General features: G+C 44.2%; 1 protein-coding gene across 2 annotated transcripts in view; it reads right to left on the bottom strand.

Annotated features, from left to right (window-relative positions):
• The window catches only part of FMN1 (formin 1), a 397,262-nt gene that overhangs the window by 282,980 nt on the left and 95,015 nt on the right, over positions 1-19,267 (bottom strand). Inside the window, exons 1-2 of one of the 2 annotated variants that reach the window (XM_060146923.1) lie at positions 11,478-12,860; positions 9,988-10,105 (exon numbers count right to left, since the gene is read on the bottom strand). In XM_060146923.1, the coding sequence (XP_060002906.1) occupies positions 9,988-10,105; positions 11,478-12,860 (1,501 nt within the window). Of the gene's footprint in view, positions 1-9,987; positions 10,106-11,477; positions 12,861-19,267 lie in introns of those variants that run through there. The other variant, XM_060146914.1, reaches the window with a different exon arrangement.

The raw sequence follows: 19,267 nt of genomic DNA, 5'->3' as shown, positions 1-19,267 counted from the left end.
GATCCCACATGCCGCGGAGCAACTCAGCCTGTGTGCCACAACTACTGAGCCTGCGCTCTAGAGCCTGCGAGCCACAACTACTAAGCCCACACGCCTAGAGGCCATGCTCCGCAACAAGAGAAGCCACTGCAATGATAAGCCAGAGCACGGCAACGAAGAGTTGCCCCTGCTCGCCACAACTAAAGAAAGGCCGTGTGCAGCAACAAAGACCCAACATAGCCAAAAATAAATAAATAAAAATAAATAAGAATTAAAAAAAAAAGCCAATTGTGGGAATTCCCTGGCGGTCCAGTGGTTAGGACTCCGTGCTTTCACTGCTGTGGGCCCAGGTTCAATCCCTGCTTGGGGATCTAAGATCCCGCAAGCTGCTCGGTGCAGTCAAAAAATAAATAAATTTTAGGGGCTTCCCTGGTGGCGCAGTGGTTGAGAGTCCGCCTGCCAATGCAGGGGACACGGGTTCGTGCCCCGGTCCGGGAGGATCCCACATGCCGTGGAGCGGCTGGGCCCGTGAGCCATGGCCGCTAAGCCTGCGTGTCCCGAGCCTGTGCTCCGCAACGGGAGAGGCCACAACAGTGAGAGGCCCACTTACCACAAAAATAAATAAATTAATTTTAAAAATAATAAAATAAGATAAAAGGCTAATTGTGATGCCATCGAACTTCATATATTATCTCCTTTTATCTTTACAATAGTTATTTTAAATTATCATCATTGTCCTTTTTTATAAAGAGGGATATCAACTCAGGTCACAGCTAGTACATGGCAGAGTCAAACTTCAAACTCAAGTCTATTTGATGCTCAAACCCACAAAACCCAAAGTAAAGGAAATTCCAAAGTTAAGCATGTCCCTAAGATTTCCCTAGTTCAATTTTCCTTTCTCTCTGAGACAGTCTTCTACCTTTCCCATCATATGTTCTCATCCTTCATCTGGGGACGAATGCTCCAGAGTTTGGCTATTGAAACTTTGCTTTTAGTTATTCCTCAGAAATACAGTCATTTGTTCTTTCTACCAAAGAGGAAAGCATTTACGATGCCCCGGCTGCCGTCTCTGGCGGAGGGATCTGAAGGAGTGAGTGCCCTTTCTTCGCTGAGCCAGTGCGCAGCTCCAGCACAGTAAAGGTAGATCAGTGGAAGGAATTCAATGGGCTGCAAGTAAAAAGGTGAGGCAGGGCCGGAGGGGAGAGTGCTGAGGCTGGAACTGTAGAGTGGCTGCTTGGTGGAGGACCCAGAGAACAAGCACTGGGCAGCTGGCGACAGATGAAGATTTGAGGGAGGGAAGAAAAATGGGGCCACCTGGATAGAAATTCTGAGGAAGAAAAATACTGAAAGGAGGTATCTGTGAAGGTGTGGCATAGGATATGGCATATCAAATTTCAGCTTCATCTGCCCAAAAGCAGCTTCAAAGTGGATTTTAGTACTCATTTTCTCTAAAACAACAACAAAACTACTGAAATACCCAACCGTTAAGATAAAAATATTTGTTCATGGACCTCCTAAAATCAAATACATATGCACCCTACACTTCAGCACACAAACTGGGCCCAGCAAAGAGCCCCACCTGAACTTTGCAAGAATCCACAAACCAGAAGCATTTTTATTTGCGTTACATTGCTTAAGTGAGCCTCAAAAGCATTAAAGATACCATTAAAATTCCCCTTTTCTATTTTTATGAGTCAAAAAGCAGCATGAAATGACCCAGACAATTTCTGTGGATGTGTCTGGTGAGCTGGTATGGTACTCATATCCTCTCCTTTATTATGCAGATGGACTCACTGTGGCCTCATAATTCTTTGCTTTATAATAAGCAGCATAATTCTTAAATGCTCCTGTTCCCTGTGCTTTCCTTGCTGGAGCTTTAATTGTCAGTATATTGGCAGAAAAACAAAAAAAATCCATCACTCTCCAATGCCCCCCACCCACCACCGACTTCCAATTGTCATTTCAGCTCTCTTATTAATTACGTGTATCTTTCAGCAAGTCATAACCTCTGGCTCTCATTTGTAAAACGAATAGGATGAATTACATTATTTCTAAGATGCTTGCAGCTCTAAATTTTTAATACTCTAAAATTTCAGATTCTATATTTTAATCTCTTAAAATACAGAATTTTTAATCTTTCTTTTAATCTCTTTTCCTCTGAGCTAAAGACCTTTACTAATACTTCCTGGAATACAACATATGATTCCTGAGTCACTGGTCCATACTTTGGGATTCCCTCTGCATAATATCAAGCCTTAGTTCCCATTTGTGTTGGGGAAGCCAATCTCCCTCCTCACAGCTCCCAGATATACAGTAAGTAGAAGCCTGACACACTCATGTCGCCTCTGGTTTCCCAGTACGACCTCTTTCTACAGCTATAAGACGCAAGGTTTTCCTGGTCTTTAATCTGTACAGCTTCCAATTTCTGGGCCATCATCATAACTCCATGCAAGTGATGGCAACATACCACAAAGTCCTGTGAAATATACAATGAATAAACCTACAGCCTAGACTGTGAAAGAAGACACTTAGGATAATCTGTCTAGACATATGACCTTAAAGGCAAGTCCATTCATGGCTAATGCAGCCTGTTAGCTGTGAATGAATAAGTTTTTTAAAGGTACTGTAGGCCAATAAAATATGCCAAGATATTTATAGCTCTCCCTGGCTGGTGAGGCAAGAATGTCTGACTCACCAGGGAGGGTGGCACACAGCTCTGTCACTTTATAACCAAGGGAACCTAAATTAGACACAAACCAGAAAGTAGGCGGATCTTTATTAAGTTGAGGGATGGGTTACCTAAAATACTCTAACTAGGGATGTCCCTGAGCTACTCCAAGTTTCGAGGCGGTGTGAGTTATCCCCAAGAGATGCCACACACAGTGACAGCTTGCCTGTTCACAGTAACCATGATGCCTCAACCTAGGTTCTCTTTACTACCAAAGCCGCAGCGCTCGCCCTAAGTAGGGTGGCCCATGGGCCAGCCCCCAGCCCAGCTCTGAGGTGCAGCCAGGGCTGAGAAGGGCTTTTCCAGATGCATGCTGAAAGTTCATTTTGTTTCGGAAAACGTGAGAGCTTTCCTTCTTCGTCCTTTTTCTCCTTTTTTTTTCCCCATGGGTAATTAAGTCACTGCCAGTTTCCCAAATGATGCCATTTTAATCTCACAAACATTAGCTTCATCTCCTCTCAGGATGCTCAGGCACAAATCATGATGGTATATTTTTTAAATATCCTAATAAATAAGGAGATGTTTCAGGTCATTCGTCGTAACACAAAATAGGAGACGAAGAGGAAAGGAAGCCCAGCTCTAGGTTGAGCATTTGCAGCAAAGGTTCTTCATCTACACCCGGGGAGGTGGCAGGAGATGGGGGGATGTGTCCACAAATGGTTATGGGGTGGGGGGAGGGTCTGAAATACCGCAGATGCAAAATTAACTGCAGGATCTTCTTCCACAGCTTTCTATCATCATTAGGTTTTTTAAAGAGCCTGAGAACACTAAGAACCACGAACCAGAGTAAAACTGAGGGACGGACCCCTGAGATCAGTTGGTCCAAAAGTGCCCTTCACTCAGTCTAGCCCGGACCTCAGGAGGGAAATCTACAGAGCATCTAGCATGCATGAGTCACTAGATTCTAAGGAATGCACTTGACTTTTATGAAAAATAAATCACAAGATACAATTTCATATCATGTATTTTTTTAAAAAATAACATTCCTGGGAATACATTTAGAAAAAATACAAGATATATATCTATATCTACACATCTATGTATCTAGTTTATTAAGTCAGAAAAGAAAACTTGAATAGTTTTATAAGATATGTTCCTGCGTAGAAATACTAAGCATTTTAAAGATCTCATTCCCACCTTCACATTAATTTCTAAATTAATGCAATTCCAATAAAAGTCCCAAAGCAATCCTTCTGAAACTTGACCAAGTAGGCTAAGGCTTTCTGGAAGAATAAATAAGAGGAAAGCTAAAAAAATATTTTTAAAAGTATGCTTGAGAACTTGAACAGATTCTGAGATGCATTATAATGCTGCAATAATTAAGATACTGGTACAAAATACAAAAAGAGAACAGAAAGCCCAAGACAGTGCTAAACTTATCATGGAGAGGAATAATTACTTCAGAAGCCTGCTGTACAATTAACTACTTAGAAAAACAGAAGCTGTCTTAGCTCTCTTCCTCGGGCTAGGCACCGAAGTAAGTTTTCAACATGAAATGGAAAACAAGAAGACAAGGAAGGAAGAGGTGGAAAGAAATCACTTAAGAAATTTAAACATAGAGCTGATCTTTGAGTAGGGGAGGTCCTCTCAAGCCAAAAGAAAAGTTATACAATAAAATGTGGGTAGATTTGACTATATAAATATTTAAAACTTCTATACCAGAAAATACAAGTAAAATAAAAAGCAAATGATAAGAGGGAAAAGCATTTTTAGTGTTTTAAGAGTACTGATTTCATACTGAATAACTTTAGATAAAAAATTAAGTTTGGGGCTTCCCTGGTGGCGCAGTGGTTGAGAGTCCGCCTGCCGATGCAGGGGACATGGGTTCGTGCCCCGGTCCAGGAAGATCCCACATGCCGCGGAGCGGCTGGGCCCGTGAGCCATGGCCGCTGAGCCTGCGCGTCCGGAGCCTATGCTCTGCAACAGGAGAGGCCACAACAGTGAGAGGCCCCCGTACCACACACACACAAAAAAATTAAGTTTGGCAATTGATATGCACCAAAAACATGAAAACGGCATATACACTTATATATAGCAATTCCACAAGGAGTGTGTTCTAATTAAAGGAAAACACCTATGAACAAAAATATTTATAGCATTGTTATTTTCATTATTACACATAATAACTTGAAAAACATGAAATCTCTATAAATATAATTATTGTTTAAATGTAGTAAAAATCAAAGATAGTCACAATTTCAAGTGTAAAAAGCAGTCTGTACAGTGTGATAAAAATTTTAAGTATGGGACTTCCCTGGTGGCGCAGTGGTTAAGAATCCGCCTGCCAATGCAGGGGACATGGGTTCGAGCCCTGGTCCGGGAAGATCCCACATGCCGCGGAGTGACTACAACTACTGAGCCTGCGCTCTAGAGCCCATGAGCCACAACTACTGAGCCCGCATGCCACAACTACTGAAGCCCGCATGCCTAGAGCCCGTAATGAGCTCCGCAATGAGAAGTCACCGCCAATGAGAAGCCCGCACACCCAATGAAGAGTAGCCCCCGCTCGCTGCAACTAGAGAAAGCCCACGCCCAGCAACGAAGACCCAACGCAGCCAAAAATAAATCAGTTAATTAAAAAAAAATTTTTTTTTAATTTTAAGTATTAAATTCACATAGGCCTATCATAATTCAACATGGTGGCAATGATCTCTCTATGAAACACATTCTAGAGAGTTTGTTTTGCTCCGTGATATTTCTGGATATTTCCATATTTATTTTATTTTGTAATATTGGGAAACGTTGAAAGCATATGGAAGATTTTCTGAGATCAGTGTACAAAGCCTTTACACTAAGGTGAAGTAGGTGTGCAAAGAGCAATACTCTCGATGATAGCCATTATATTTTCTATGAACTGACTGCAGTAGAAAACATAACCCTCCCACGGGATACAAAGCAGGAGTTTTTCTTTGTGCCCTTGTATCAGACCCCTGTGTGGTCAGGTGCCAATTCTTCGTACAGACTGATGGGCTTTAGAACCTTCTTACACTGCCAACTGACTCCAGGTGAAACTGTGCTGAGTATCTTCTATTTGCCTCCTAGACCCACTCTCCCCCTTTCTGGGTCCTTTTCTGGGCTCTGTTGTCTGGCCTAAAGTGGATCCTGATCCTCTGACTTCTCTTTGGATTTGGTGAAGGGCAGAGATGGCAGGAGACCAGAGAGCAGGAGAAGGAAGTCAGGGCATTTATGCCCACAATTCCCTCCGGCCACCAGGTCACCGTGGATTGGATGCATCCCTCCAGTGAAGGCCATCGCTCCTGTCCGGCAGCCCCCTCCACAACACTCGGCCTCCCTCTGACATTCTGGGTTTTCCAGCAGCTTCTCCTCGCCCTGCCCCTTCAGGTCTAGGGCTGTAAACACCTCCCATGATTATTAACCCCAGAGAGCTGCTTCATCTCTCATTGCTTTTCCCAAACCCTGTCCACAAAAACTCTCAATCAAATCATCCTCACCTGATCCCTGACAGGACCTTGGCTGATATGGTAATAGTATAATTATCCAAAGAAAAAAATAAATATGGCTAAGTGCATTTATTCTTCACAAAGCAAAAAGAAAAAAGTGACCTAATGTGGTTTAGAAAATTCTTTTATTCAAGTTTGAGATAAAAGTTTAACCCCATGTTACCTCTATGATTATTCTATGATACCTAGATCTTTATAATTTCCAGTCCTTTTTTTAAAGACTTTGGGCATGTTACTAACACTTATGTAACCTCACCACGTACAAGACAGCATGTTAGAGGACGAACAGATCACTGGTTCTCTGATTCTCATGAGATAAGTTGCTTTTACAGCATTAAATTTAAAGGTAGACATATTTTTCTTTTAGATTCCCTTGTATTGTTTCATAGCACACCTTTTCACTTGGCTGTGATTGGGTTTTACTTAGCCCCGGGCTTCACAAGGTAATCAAGTTTACTCCATCCAGATGTTTCTGGTCTGCAGCACAAGAAAGTGGCAGGGACTCAGCTGAGTTGATTAATCATTTAAGGAGGCAAGGAGGGGCTTCCCTGGTGGCGCAGTGGTTAAGAGTCCGCCTGCCGATGCAGGGGACACAGGTTCATGACCCGGTCCGGGAAGATCCCACATGCCGCGGAGCGGCTGGGCCCGTGAGCCTGTGCTCCGCAACGGGAGAGGCCACAACAGTGAGAGGCCCGCATACCGCAAAAAAAAAAAAAAAAAAAAGGACGCATGGAGCCCACTAAAAGATTCTTCCTAGAAAAGCAAGACTATTTCCCCAAGCTTGTTTGGAGAGCAAGCTCCTGTATCTAGAGGAGGAAAGACAACTGTGAGAACAAGGAGTCTGTCACTCAGACTGTCCCCAGCCCAATTCCAAGGAATAGAGGGAAATGCTCTTTTCACTTGTAATAGCTGTGAGGCATCCCAAACACAAAGCAGAATTGCATTGATAATGATGTGTGAAAGCACAGCACAGGACTTGGGAGAAGGTAATTCTTTCTCATTTGAGCAGAGCAATTCAAGTGCAATGTGATTGAACACAGGGGACCCTGCCTGCATGGTAGAAGTCAACTCCAGCACCTGTGCAAGTCCCTTGAGTGACAGCTCTAGCGAGCCCTAGTGCCTCTCAACCGGCGCATCACCAAGGCTCCAAGAGCTCACAGAATGGCAGTGGAAGTGCCCTTAATGGCGGACACACTGTCATCAGAATGGCAGCAGAGGCTCTAGTGGAAGCTGAAGGCTTTAGCTGCCAGGGGAGTTAGCTGCAGCGTCAGCAGCTATAGACGCTGCTGATGACTTTGGCAGTGGCAGGAGAGTGCATCCTAGGCAGTGGGCACCAGCATCAGTGGTCAGCTACCCTCACATGGCAAAGAGGACTCCAGAAGCCATAGTTTAAAGGGACAGCTTCCCTTAGGTCAGCTCTTTCTTTTTTATCCTTGAACAAAAGTGAGTTTACAGTATTAGGTGATCTCCTAGGCCCTCAGAAAAAGATCATCGAACGATAAACTCTGAATAGAGGGAAACACAAGCAGTGGCACATCCAAAGCAGCCGAGGGCAACACAAGGACAGTGAGAGACTCATGATGAAAATCACCATCTCTTTGCCAGCCCTGCCAAGGACTGGGCTTCGATGTCAACAGCAGAGAACTCCAATAGCACACTTGAAATATAAATAGTCATGCTCTCCCCTTTCACTAATTTAATGAATTATACATGCCAGGAAAAATTAAGAGCACTGACGATGTAAAAGCCTAAGACTTCAAACACCTTGAAATATTTTGGAACGAATTTTTCTGTCTCTGTGCTCCCTACAGGGTGGCAATTTTAATCTACTTCCCTAAGGGCAGGGAGACCAATGGAAATACCACAAAATATGTTAAGTTATAAACCAAATGCTTATAAGACTCCAGATTTCTCAACAACAGAGCTCAAGAAAATCACAAGAAAAACGTTAACTTCCTAAAGATTAGCAGTAAATGGCAAGACAACCATATGTTGGCTGAGTAATGGGGTAAAAAAAAGTTTCCTACAGGCATGGAGTATCTTCTTTGATAACCTCCAGAGTGTATCAGCAGAGTGATTAGCGCTACAAGACTCTCAAGAAAATGAGCACCAGACCTGGCTGGGAGCACGGTAAGTAAGACACAGTACTGCCACCCATGGGAACTGGCTGGGGACCTAGGTGCCTTCTCCAGACAACAGCCAGCCTTCTCTCTGTTGCAAGCTGTCATTGTGCCATCAGAACGAACCCAAGAGAACTGTCATTATTCATCAATTCCTCCCTCCTTTTTTCCCCATCTCATCCGAGACCTTAGACAGCTTGGAGAACACGCATTTCATTACAAAAAAAAAAAAGAGAGACTGGGACAGCTACTGACTTTGAGTGTAATTACACTGCAAGGTAATGATAGCACTCCTCTGAGCTTCTGGAAACGGAAGAGGACAGAAGCAAAGACTAAGGAATCTCTGTAGAGTATAAATGCCCCCAAATATGACTTGAAGTAGATTGAAAAGCTGTTTATGCCACTTCCTTCTCTACTCAGCAAATGCTCATTGTCACAAAGAAGATGGCCACCCCAACATAAACCAGGAATAAGAATTTATAGGATTCTGGATTTTCATTAAAGCGAACTTCAGGACTTTTCACTGTTCAAACTGTGCCACATCATAGGAAAGACAACTTGGTAGGCGGTACGATATTGCAGTCAAAAACAATCCGATTTTGGAAAAATCAAACGTAGACGAGAAGAATGCAACAGCTACATACGTTTTCACCAAGGCTGTGATAGCTTTCTTTCTGTAATTCAAGCAGGTCAGAAAAAAGTGTCATGAAGCAGTTGATGTCTTGGGGTAGTCAGAAGTTTGCAATCGTGTAAATGGAGGCTAAAGCAATCAGGCTGTAGATTCAGCTGTGTTCTCAATCACTGATTGTAATTTTATCATCTTACAAAAAAAAACCTGTGTATTACTAAACCACCCAAACTTTGATCCACTTATGTCATCAACCAATAGGAACTGAAAGAAGTATTTCTGTATAACCATACAGACCGGTAATATACACACATACCTAAGACAACCAGCAAAACGTAAGTCTGTGTTAAGTGATCTTCAAATATCAGGAAGAAGACGAAGGTTTCATCAGAGATACACAGAGACGCACATGCATACAATTAAGATATATCTTCCTCTCATTCTTTCTTTTTTTTTAAATTTCACATGAACCCTTCACTTAAAGAGTAAAAATATCTAGATTCCCATTCTACTTAAATATATTCAAGCAAAGCTCCCGGGAAGGTTTCCAGGGAGTTAGATTGCTTTGAAACTGGCCATGCATTAAATAAAGCTTTGTCTAACAAAAGTGAAAGAGTAACTGATATGGTGTCTGTACGTTCACTCTGCACAAGGTTCCTGTGGCTCAAAAGCATTACTCAAAGACAAAGAACACATCAGATTACAGCTCTGGAGTCTCGTACTCTACCTCTGCCAGCAACCCTGCCAGCTTACACGACACTCTGTGAGGGCCAACCACCTGCTTCCTGAGGAATCTGTAATCTACCTTCTCCATTAGTTCCCCCGAGGTTCTCCTCCTTTACACATGTGCCCCCCTTCACTCATTCCACGGCGTTCACCTTTCATCTCTAAGAGATTCATTAACGATAAGTGTGCAAGGGTTCACTTTAACAGCAAAACCAAAAAGAAAAGCCTTCGGCATTACATTTTATAATGAAACAAAAACTTAAATTCTGTGAGTCTACTGAGCTAGAACTAAAAGCGACTGCAGCAAGAGATGCATTCCTGGTACCTGCCTTCTTTTCCCATTACCTGCTTCAGTGTACTTCAATCCCACTTTTTCTTCTGTGTCTTTTGTCTTTGGGGGTGGCCAGACAGCTTGGAGTCTGCCAGGAGTCCTATCGTCCTGCTCAGTGGGGCTGTGGTCGGGCTGTTGGAAAAGTGGGCAAACAAAAGAGTAAGTTAAATGAAATGTGGCCAGGGCCAATTAATCCCTGAGAACAACTGTGCTAACTCTGAAATTAATTTTAATGGCACATTGCTCTCATTCACTGTAACTGAAACATCTCACTCCAATACGATCCTTTTCTAGAAATGTAAAGTGATCAGTTGGGGTGGAAAGAGAAATAACTCAAGGCCAAGTATTACACAACCTTCAATAGATGATTTTTACCATATAACTTTTTTTATTTTTAAATCACAAGTACACTTTGATCTGAAGATACAAATATACTATAATCGGGTACATTTATAGGGATGTTTAGAAATATATCCCAAACTCCAGGGTTATTTATAATATAAAAACTAGTTTTGCATTTTCTATGAACATTACCTGTAGGCCAAGATACACTTCTCTAAGATGTCCACATTGATCATTTCTTTTTTTTCTTTCCCACACACACAAAAATGAATGAGCTGGCTTTCACATTCAAGCTATTTTTATAGGGGTTGATTTTTACAACTAGGAGAATGCTATGTTGTATTTAGTTTTTGACTGCAACCTAAGATAGTTTTTCCAAAGACCTTTAAATTTAACTGATGTATGAGGGAATGATAATTGTATGCCAAATTGATACTAAGCAAGAAATTTTATTTGTTGCCCTTATGAATTTTAAGATCCACTAGACAAGTGCTTGCTAGTCCTTACAAATTACCTGAATAATTTTTTTAATAGTAACTGCTTTCACTAATTAGATGGTTACTATGTGCTAACTTCATTTAATCTTCGCAACAACCAGATAAAGATTAAAGGTTATTTTCTTCTTTTTGCTGATCAAGGTCACCCAGCCAGTAATTGGCAGTTAGAATTAAAACCCAAGTCTCACACTAACCCAGTGCTCAATCAAGATGCCTTGTAACCAACACAGAACATTTTAATCACATCACAAACAGGTATTTCGCCAAGTGGCAGACTTTCAAAGGAAAAATACAGTGTTCGCAGAGGTATAATAAAGTGGAGAGGAAATCTGGGCTATAGTTCTAGATTGCATTGATTCCTCATGCTGCTTGGTTTTTAGAAGCACATTTCCTATTAATGTTTAAACTCAGAGTGACAGTTTCGCTCTCTGACCTGCACACCTTTACTTATACCTCTCTTACAACAACCCAGAAAAAGATAAGGAAGAAAGAAAACGCTTCTGTCCAACTCCATACTCCTTACAAGGTCAACTTGACTATAATCATCTTTCACCTAGAAGAGGGTCACTAAGATCGGTATATGAGATTCTCTTTGATAGGAAACCTGAAAAGAAATACAGCAGCATCACATTTTATGACAAAACCCAAAACCCAACGCTACGTACGCTTTTGGAATCCGAGGGGCCATCTCCTGGCCTTGACCTCGACCGCTCAAACACAGCTCTTAGGGACTCCTTCTCATGCCTCATTTTGCGCTTGAGAGCTTCCAGCTCAGAGGTGTCAGCTGTGGTCCCCTTTTTGGGGGGACGGATGAATAGGGCTCTAAAGGCCTCCAAGGTAGTCTCTGGCGGCTTTGGCTTGACCTCTCCTCCCTGGGCCTGGGCTTCTCCGGGGCCGCTCTGGCTCTCCTGGGGAGTACTGCCACTCCTCTCCTCCCCCCTGGGCTGTTCAGGGTCTTCTGCCTTTGATTCGGCTTTGGGGACGTCAATGTTGAGCAGCTGAGAGAGCTGCTCCAGGAGAGTGGGAGCGGCCTTCGGATCATTTGTTTTCTCTCCCATCTTCACTGCCTGAGGCCCTGCCTGTGCTAGGGACCTCTGGACAGGCTGGGTCAACTTAAGCAAAGCCAGGTCCCCGTCCTTTGGTTTAATTTCAGTGATGGTCTCCCCGACCTCGGCTGGGGCTCCCTTCTTCAGCACACGAAGCCCACTAAAAAAAGCTGGGAGCTGGAAGGACTTCTCTCCAGGGACTTCTTTTTTAGGAGAGGTGTTCTCAGTGACACCAACACTTGAGCTCTGGTCTGTTACCACAGGTAGAACTTTGGAACCTTCTTCTCCAGCTTGTCGCTGGCCGGGGCTATGCTCTGTCTGAAGGCCACCATCCTCGGGTTCCAATTTGCTGTTTATCTCCTGCAGAGTCCTTTGAGGACCTTCTCCACTGGGCTCTGCATCACCCCTTTCTCCAGGGGCAGTATTTTCCCTCCCATCTCCTGGCTTTTCTTGGGACTGCTCAGATGGCTCAGATAAAACACCACTAGGGGACTTTGGGCCATTGATGTTGCTTCCCTCTTCTGGCTCCTGGCCTCCATCATCAGAGTCAGAATCACTGGTGGTGTTCACCAGGGTCCCGCGAACCAAAATGACATTGTCTCTGCACACACTCAAAGCAGCCAGTGGAAGCAGCTCTTGACCAGGCAGAGAAATCCCTGCCTCTGCTTCTCCCCGGCTTCCCTCCAACCCCGTCTCTGTCTCCACCCTCGGAGTCTTCCCATCATTTCCGAGGTCAGGTGGAACCTGAGCCTCCGCCTCCGGCGGATGCAAGCCACTGCTGGGCTCCTCCAGCTGAGGCGTGGGATCCACCACCAAACTGCGGAAGGCTTTCAGCACCGCATCTTCCTCTCCAGGCTGCACAGATTCCAATTTACTCGTAAACCCAAACAGGGATTTCATAGAGAACTTGGTCAGGATCGACTGGGCCACGTCAAGTCCGGCTTCGGGTTGTCCTGGTTCCGAGCCATCACTGCCATTCGGAGCGTTACCCACGTCCTCCATGTCCCAGCCGTGCCCTGGGCGGCAGATTCTCACTTCTGCGATCTTCCCCTGCCCTCTCAGTTTCTCCACTCCACCGGTTCTTAACTTCCAGGACAGAGAACAGCAGGACCCGCCGGTGGGACTCAGTCGCGGAGCGAGCACACTTGGCCGGGCTCTGGTCCCTCCCGAGCCCTCCTTCCGGTTTGCGCGGTAATGGGGCGTCCGGGGCAACTGTAAAAAGTCCGCGGAGCTTTATGCCCAGAGGCAGCCGAGGCTGCGCACCTTACTACACACGGACTGGGGAGGCTGCTCCTCTGGGACTTCCGTATTTATTCCCGGGGACAAAAGGCTTTTTGTCGTAGGGAAAGTCAGTCTGCCCCCACTCATCCCAGCCCAGGACTTCGCCGCGAGCTCCGCCCCAGTGCCGGCCGTTCTCCTGGTCGCTTTCAACTTCCTCATTGGTGAGCAAGTGAGGCTCCAGAAAGTGCTGAGCCGGCAAGCAGCTCCTGACGGCCTTCAACCACCCCCCCCCCACCCCCGGAGCAGCTGAGGAAATTTAAAAGTGAATCAGCAGCAAATGACCGCAATACTTCTTATGGGCTCTCTATTGCCATCTCAATCACGGCCAGAAGCTTGTGCCATCCAGGCCAAAAAAAAAAACCCCAAAAAACAAAAAATAGCAGTGCACACAGACCAACAGCCACTTACAGAGCCCAAAGCAAAGAAAGAAAAGTAAAGAAAGAAACGGATCATCTCAGGAAGCCCAGGATTCTCAAAAGCAGTTAATTGAATGCCCTTGAAACTTTCTTTTTTTTTTTTTAAGTGCTTTCTTCCGCTTCCCTGCAGGTTTCATCTGGAATGCAGATTTTAGCTGCCCCAGCCGGAGAAGGAAAACCAACTCGACTGGTTTCGGATTACTGCTGTTTTAGCTCTGCCCCGGTGTCTCAGCGTTCTACAAACAGGTACCTAGGCAAGCGCACCCACCACGCCCACCGTCCACCAGCCTTAGGGTGGCAGAGTAAACAGCCCCAGCCAGCCTGGCAGGAATGATTACCCTCCACACTCTCTGTGCCAACCTTGGGCTTCTGCTCAGCAGCTCTGGCTTCCTGGCTTCCTCATGAATCCTGCTGGCCAAAGCCTCTGTGCTTCAGCCATCCAACCAACAAATTGAAACCTGGCATGATACAAAGTAACACACAACCTGCCTTGTTAGGTAAAGCGATTCACTCAAGGTCCCCAAGGAGCCCCATTCCCCTAAAGGGAAAAACACCTGAAAGGTCTCTATCAGGTCTCTGTCACAGACCCAATTTGCCTAAAACAAAAACAGGAAAGACAAAACCACCACCAAACATCAGCTCAATGTAGTTTCCAACGGTGATTATAGGCTGAGAACCTGGCAATGAAGAACTTGGAAAAATTGCAGCTCTGTTTCCCTGCAGCATACCTGCTGCCTCTTGGGGCAGCTTCCTGTCGGACCTGAAGGTCTCAGTGTTTTTCAAATCCCATCCAGTCAGCAGGCATTTAGTAAGCGCCTGGGACGGATAAGGTACTGTGCTGGATCAGAAGAACCAAACTGGCTTAATAGTCATCATGGTTTAATAGTCATCACCGGCTCTCTGAACAAAGCTGCGAGAAGATTGAGCCCACGTGTTAAACGCGAACAAATTATGCAAAACGGAATCTGTAGCCACCAGCAAAACAACTGTCTTGCTTTATCCGCAGCAGGGAATGGCTGTGGCTTCCACACTGCTAGCTTGAATTGTGTTTCCCGCTAAGTATTAATACTAAGAAATTCTGATCACAATGATAAATTTCTAGCATGATGCGTTCAAAAGCAACCCTCACACAAAAAGGGTACATATGATTACAACCCATCAGCTCCTATTGGAAAGTTAAGACAGTACTTCCTAATCCCTGATTTGACCTTGTATCTAAACGGAGACTTTCCTGTTTGCTCCTGATCCCAGTATATTGGGGGATTATTAACTAGGGCACAGTTAATCAAAAGGCCACCACAACACTGAGGAAAATTCATTGGTGACGTGTACGTCTCAGAACAAGCTTCCTGTCTCAAGGAAATGCCCGTTGATAAAATCATACTTCTGCTTCTTCAAGACAGAAAACAAAGGAATCATCACATCAGATCATAAGATCCGTCTTCTGAAGAACTATGTGGACCAGCCAATATACAAGGGAGGGGAGGAGACATGGCACGTATCTGGTGTTCAACTGAGAAAGCTCTATTTTCTCAGACATAATTATTGATATCCAGATTTCCAGAATAAGTTTCTAAGCGCTTTCAGCAGATTTGGGCAAAATGGGACATACACTGGAAGGGGCTGATGGCTCTTCCACAGTACGGCATGGAGCAGAATTACAAAGTTTTAGCACCCTCTCAATAACCACGGACACCAATACAATGTCATGGAAAGTGCGGGAAGTCTTGGGTCCCAGGGAGATGATTTGATCCCAGTCCCTTGACTCGACTAGGTTTGTTTTAAAAGTGACGCAACCATGGTCAAGAGAACACAACCAAGCCAAGGTGCACAGCCAGTAAGTGGAGGATACTAATAATACCTAACATTTACTGCGTGTTTATAAGCACTGTTCTGGGTGCTCCATTGTGTATTAACTGATTGGTACATCTAGCTATGAGGCTGGTATTATTTTCTTTTTCATGTTTAGAAAGAGGAGCTAAAAGATGATGTAGCTTGCCCGTGTTCACAGGTGGAACTGGAACTTGAATCCAGGCAATCAGGCCCCAGAATCCACAATCACTCTTCCAAAACCCTGAGCTCCGCATCCTGCCGTAATAGGACTCCACACACGCCTGCATCTTGAAATGTGCAAGAGTGTCAGCCCGGTTAGTTGGTGGTCTCTCACTAGGACACGTATTGTACTTTACCCTTTGAGATGATACAGAAGGTTGACTTCATAAAAAGAAAAAACAATATGCGAATGACCATTCTTTTCTCTCGTCATTTAGGGGGGAAATCTAGAGGGGGTGCTTAGAAAAATCAAGCAAAAGTTCCTAGCTGGCTTGTCTACTGGTCACAGACAAGACACACAATCCTCGGGACTCGAACCTATCAAGAGGCTTTCCAGCTCACCCGTACAATTCTCCTTCATTTAGGAAGCTTAACTATCACAAAGACGCATTCATCCAACAATCATTGTTAAGCACCGTCTCTGTACGAGGCTCCGGGGATATAAAGATGAAGAAACTCCAGCCCTCCACCTTCATGAAACATGAAGTTTAATACAGGAAATCAGCCAAGAAAGAGGTGATTCCTGTTCATAGACTGTAAGTGAGTACTTTATACCCCAGACTCGGTCTAAACAGCAATAGGTGGACATAAGACAATTTTGAATGAAAGAAGCAGCGACCATCAAAATATGAAGATGAGTAAGAAAGAGAAGCATGGTAGTTTACAGAGATCTTTGAATATTGACTCTTTCAGGCCACTGGTTCTCATGGCCATGAGAAATGTTACGACATCTGGTCATTTAGGGAATGGAAAAATGTTTCAGACCATAGTGTCCAAATAAGCAGCCTACAAATTTGATCTTAGTTGGGTGGTCTTGAAAAATGAATCCATTTAATGCTTTAACGTTCTCTGGGGGGAAAGAATAACTTCTCTTGCACGTTATTTCTCTCTGTCTTGTCCTGCTATGCATACTTATTAAGTACCTACTACACAAAACCAGTGACAGCCAAGACTTTCTCCTTTTCAACCTCACCTGACTCTCTTTTGTTCTAACCTCAAAGCACTTAAGCTCTCTAACAGCTACACCTGTGCAAAAGGCAGATTAAAAATGATCTGCCTTGGAAACTAGTTGAAACAGGCACGATGAATATTAGGTAGGATTTAACCCACGTGTTGCTCTTTGTAACTACTTGTTAAAAACAATCACTATGCAGCTACTTGAAAACGGAACACTATTTGTGTGCAGAATTTACTACCAATGAATTCTCTGTGTTCCTCCCATCTCACCATCTTCTCAGATTGAGGCTGGAGCTAATTTTACCTCATGGCAATGGGAACATCAGTCCAACAAACAATACCTAGTGAGCTAAGCCTAAAAGAATGGTTGCAAAAACAACAACAACAAAAAAGGCATATCATCTCCTGGAAGCAGTAGAACCTAGCTTCTTGATTCTAATAACAACTAGAGGAATGAGCATTAAAAATTTTTAAGTCAATTTGCAGAAATTGGACACTGCCTAAAAGAAAAACTTCCTAAAGCCCCCCACCTCACACACTTACTCTTTGCAGCCCTCTGCCATGTCACTCAGTTTAGAGAATGCCTTCCCACATTCTCATAAAATCCCAGAAAGGCAAGGGAAAAGTAAAGCAAGTGAGATTAATTTCACGGTGTTGGGCTAAATGATTCTCATGTTTCTCCTTATCCAGTATACTTCAAGTTCCCGGCCTGCATTTAATGACTAACTGCTTCCAGCTTCTAGGGGTTCAACTAGGTTCATGGGACGATTGCTTGAGAAAAATAGAAAACAGTTAAAATTAATAAGAGTAAGTAAGATTGTAGAAACTATTTCTGTGGAAGGAAAGTTTAGAGCAATGGGCTGAGTAAAGTAAGTAAACTATGAAGATATAAGTAGGGGAATAGGCAGAGATGGGCTTTTTGGGTTCAGGAAGTGTGCTTTAACTAAGTGAAGTCTGATATAAATGGTGAGAACTAAGGACATGATGACCACACAAGTAGTCAAAAAGACATGTGTTAAATGAATGAGGTGTCAGATGAAAGGAGTGTAAGATTATGGAAGAAGCTGGGAAGAATCAAATTGTTGGGAGGCTGAAGAGGTCTTTAGAAGGACTAGAAGTCAACCAGCCCAACATTCTTCTTCTAAAGATGGAGACATTTGAAGTCGAGAAGCTAAGTAACTGGTACCAGCTCACGCTGCGCAAGTGCGGCCATTAAGGTGGGAAAAGAGGCGTCCCAACTCCTGTCCACCCCGTGTCACATCCCCCTACTGCCCTGGCACGTGATCTTACCTTCTTCCTGATCAGCATCTTCTTTAAGCTCATTTTCCACATCTTCAAAATGGAGTTATGAGGCCAAATGATAAGACAGGGCCGGAGACCTCCCTAGGCTTCTCCTTCCATCTCAGGCAGTGCTTTCCCTGCCTTCACAGCGTGGATTCCCCCTGCCAGCTACTGCAACCCTCAACACAGCCCCTCTGGCTCAGCCTCGGAGAAGCCAGCAGCTGTTTTTACTGATTGATTCAAAAGAAAACAGGCTGCACCTGCCAATGGCAAGGACGGGGCTCAGTGATTAAGGCCTTTTTCCATCGAGCAGACTTAGTGCAAAATGTTTCTAAGACTGGTTCCACTGAGCTGTATTCAAAACTTCTGTGGAAGTGGGTTGAATGTCGGTAACAAACTAGAAGACTCTGAAAGGGAAGAGGGGAGGCCGAGGCATACTCGTGAAGCTGAAGAAGAGAAGAGAGCAGTGGGTACGTCATCCTGCAATGATCAAGGAATGAGGGCAGTGCGCACAGTGAAGAACCTGGCCCTGGGTCCTGGGCTAACGCCCTACTCTGCTCCTGCAAGAAACCTGACCTTGGACAAGTTATATAAGCAACCTGTGTCTCAGCTTCCTCACCTAGAAACTTGGAATAAGAAAAGTACCTACTTCGTGGGTTATTAGAAGCATTAAATAAACTAATATATGTTTCACACTCATCAATGCCTGGCACGTAGTAAGTACCGTATGGATATGACATGTTTTCATAGCAAAGGAATAACTTTCTTAGGGACATCAACCAGCAACCAACAGAATTTTTTTTAACCTTGTCAATATAAAGCAAGTATTTACCGAGGAAATGACGGCCCACGAAGGAAGCTGCCCTCCCAGTTCCCTCACATATGCTCTTGGACAGAGGAGCCATTTGGTCTGAACAGGATTGTTCCTTATAGATAGGCCTACTACATACAATGGCTCCCCATGCCACATCTGCGCCACGAGTGAATTGAGCTTCAAAGAAAATACTTTCAAGGGGTCCCTTTGGGTGTTTCAGGGCCAGTGCTCTCTGGATTATTGTTTTCCATCTGTATCGCCTGAAGAGAGCAATTAGCTTAAAGAGTTCCCAGGTGGCTACTGTAGATGGTGACAGAGTTCACCTGTTCTTTATTACTCCTGAGTTCCAAGATGATTTTTAAACCAACTCAATCATTTCAGAAAAAAAAAAATCCATGAATTTGGATTTTCTCCAGAAAATCCTTTTCTCAAGAGTCTGTTGACACATGCTGACGATGTGTGGTCCCCTAGCACTGAGACTTCCCCTCCCTTTGGGGAAGGGAAGTTCCCAGATGATGACTGGCCTGGGAGACAGCCCAGGGCGTTAACAGCCGAGCAAGGACCATTTTTTGTTGCTGTTTTTAGGCCAACTCATTATACTTCAAAGG

This window comes from Lagenorhynchus albirostris, chromosome 1, assembly GCF_949774975.1.
Source record: "Lagenorhynchus albirostris chromosome 1, mLagAlb1.1, whole genome shotgun sequence".
Taxonomy (NCBI): Eukaryota; Metazoa; Chordata; class Mammalia; order Artiodactyla; family Delphinidae; genus Lagenorhynchus; species Lagenorhynchus albirostris.
Note: the sequence above shows the minus strand (reverse complement) of the source record. Positions and strands in the feature narration are given on the sequence as shown.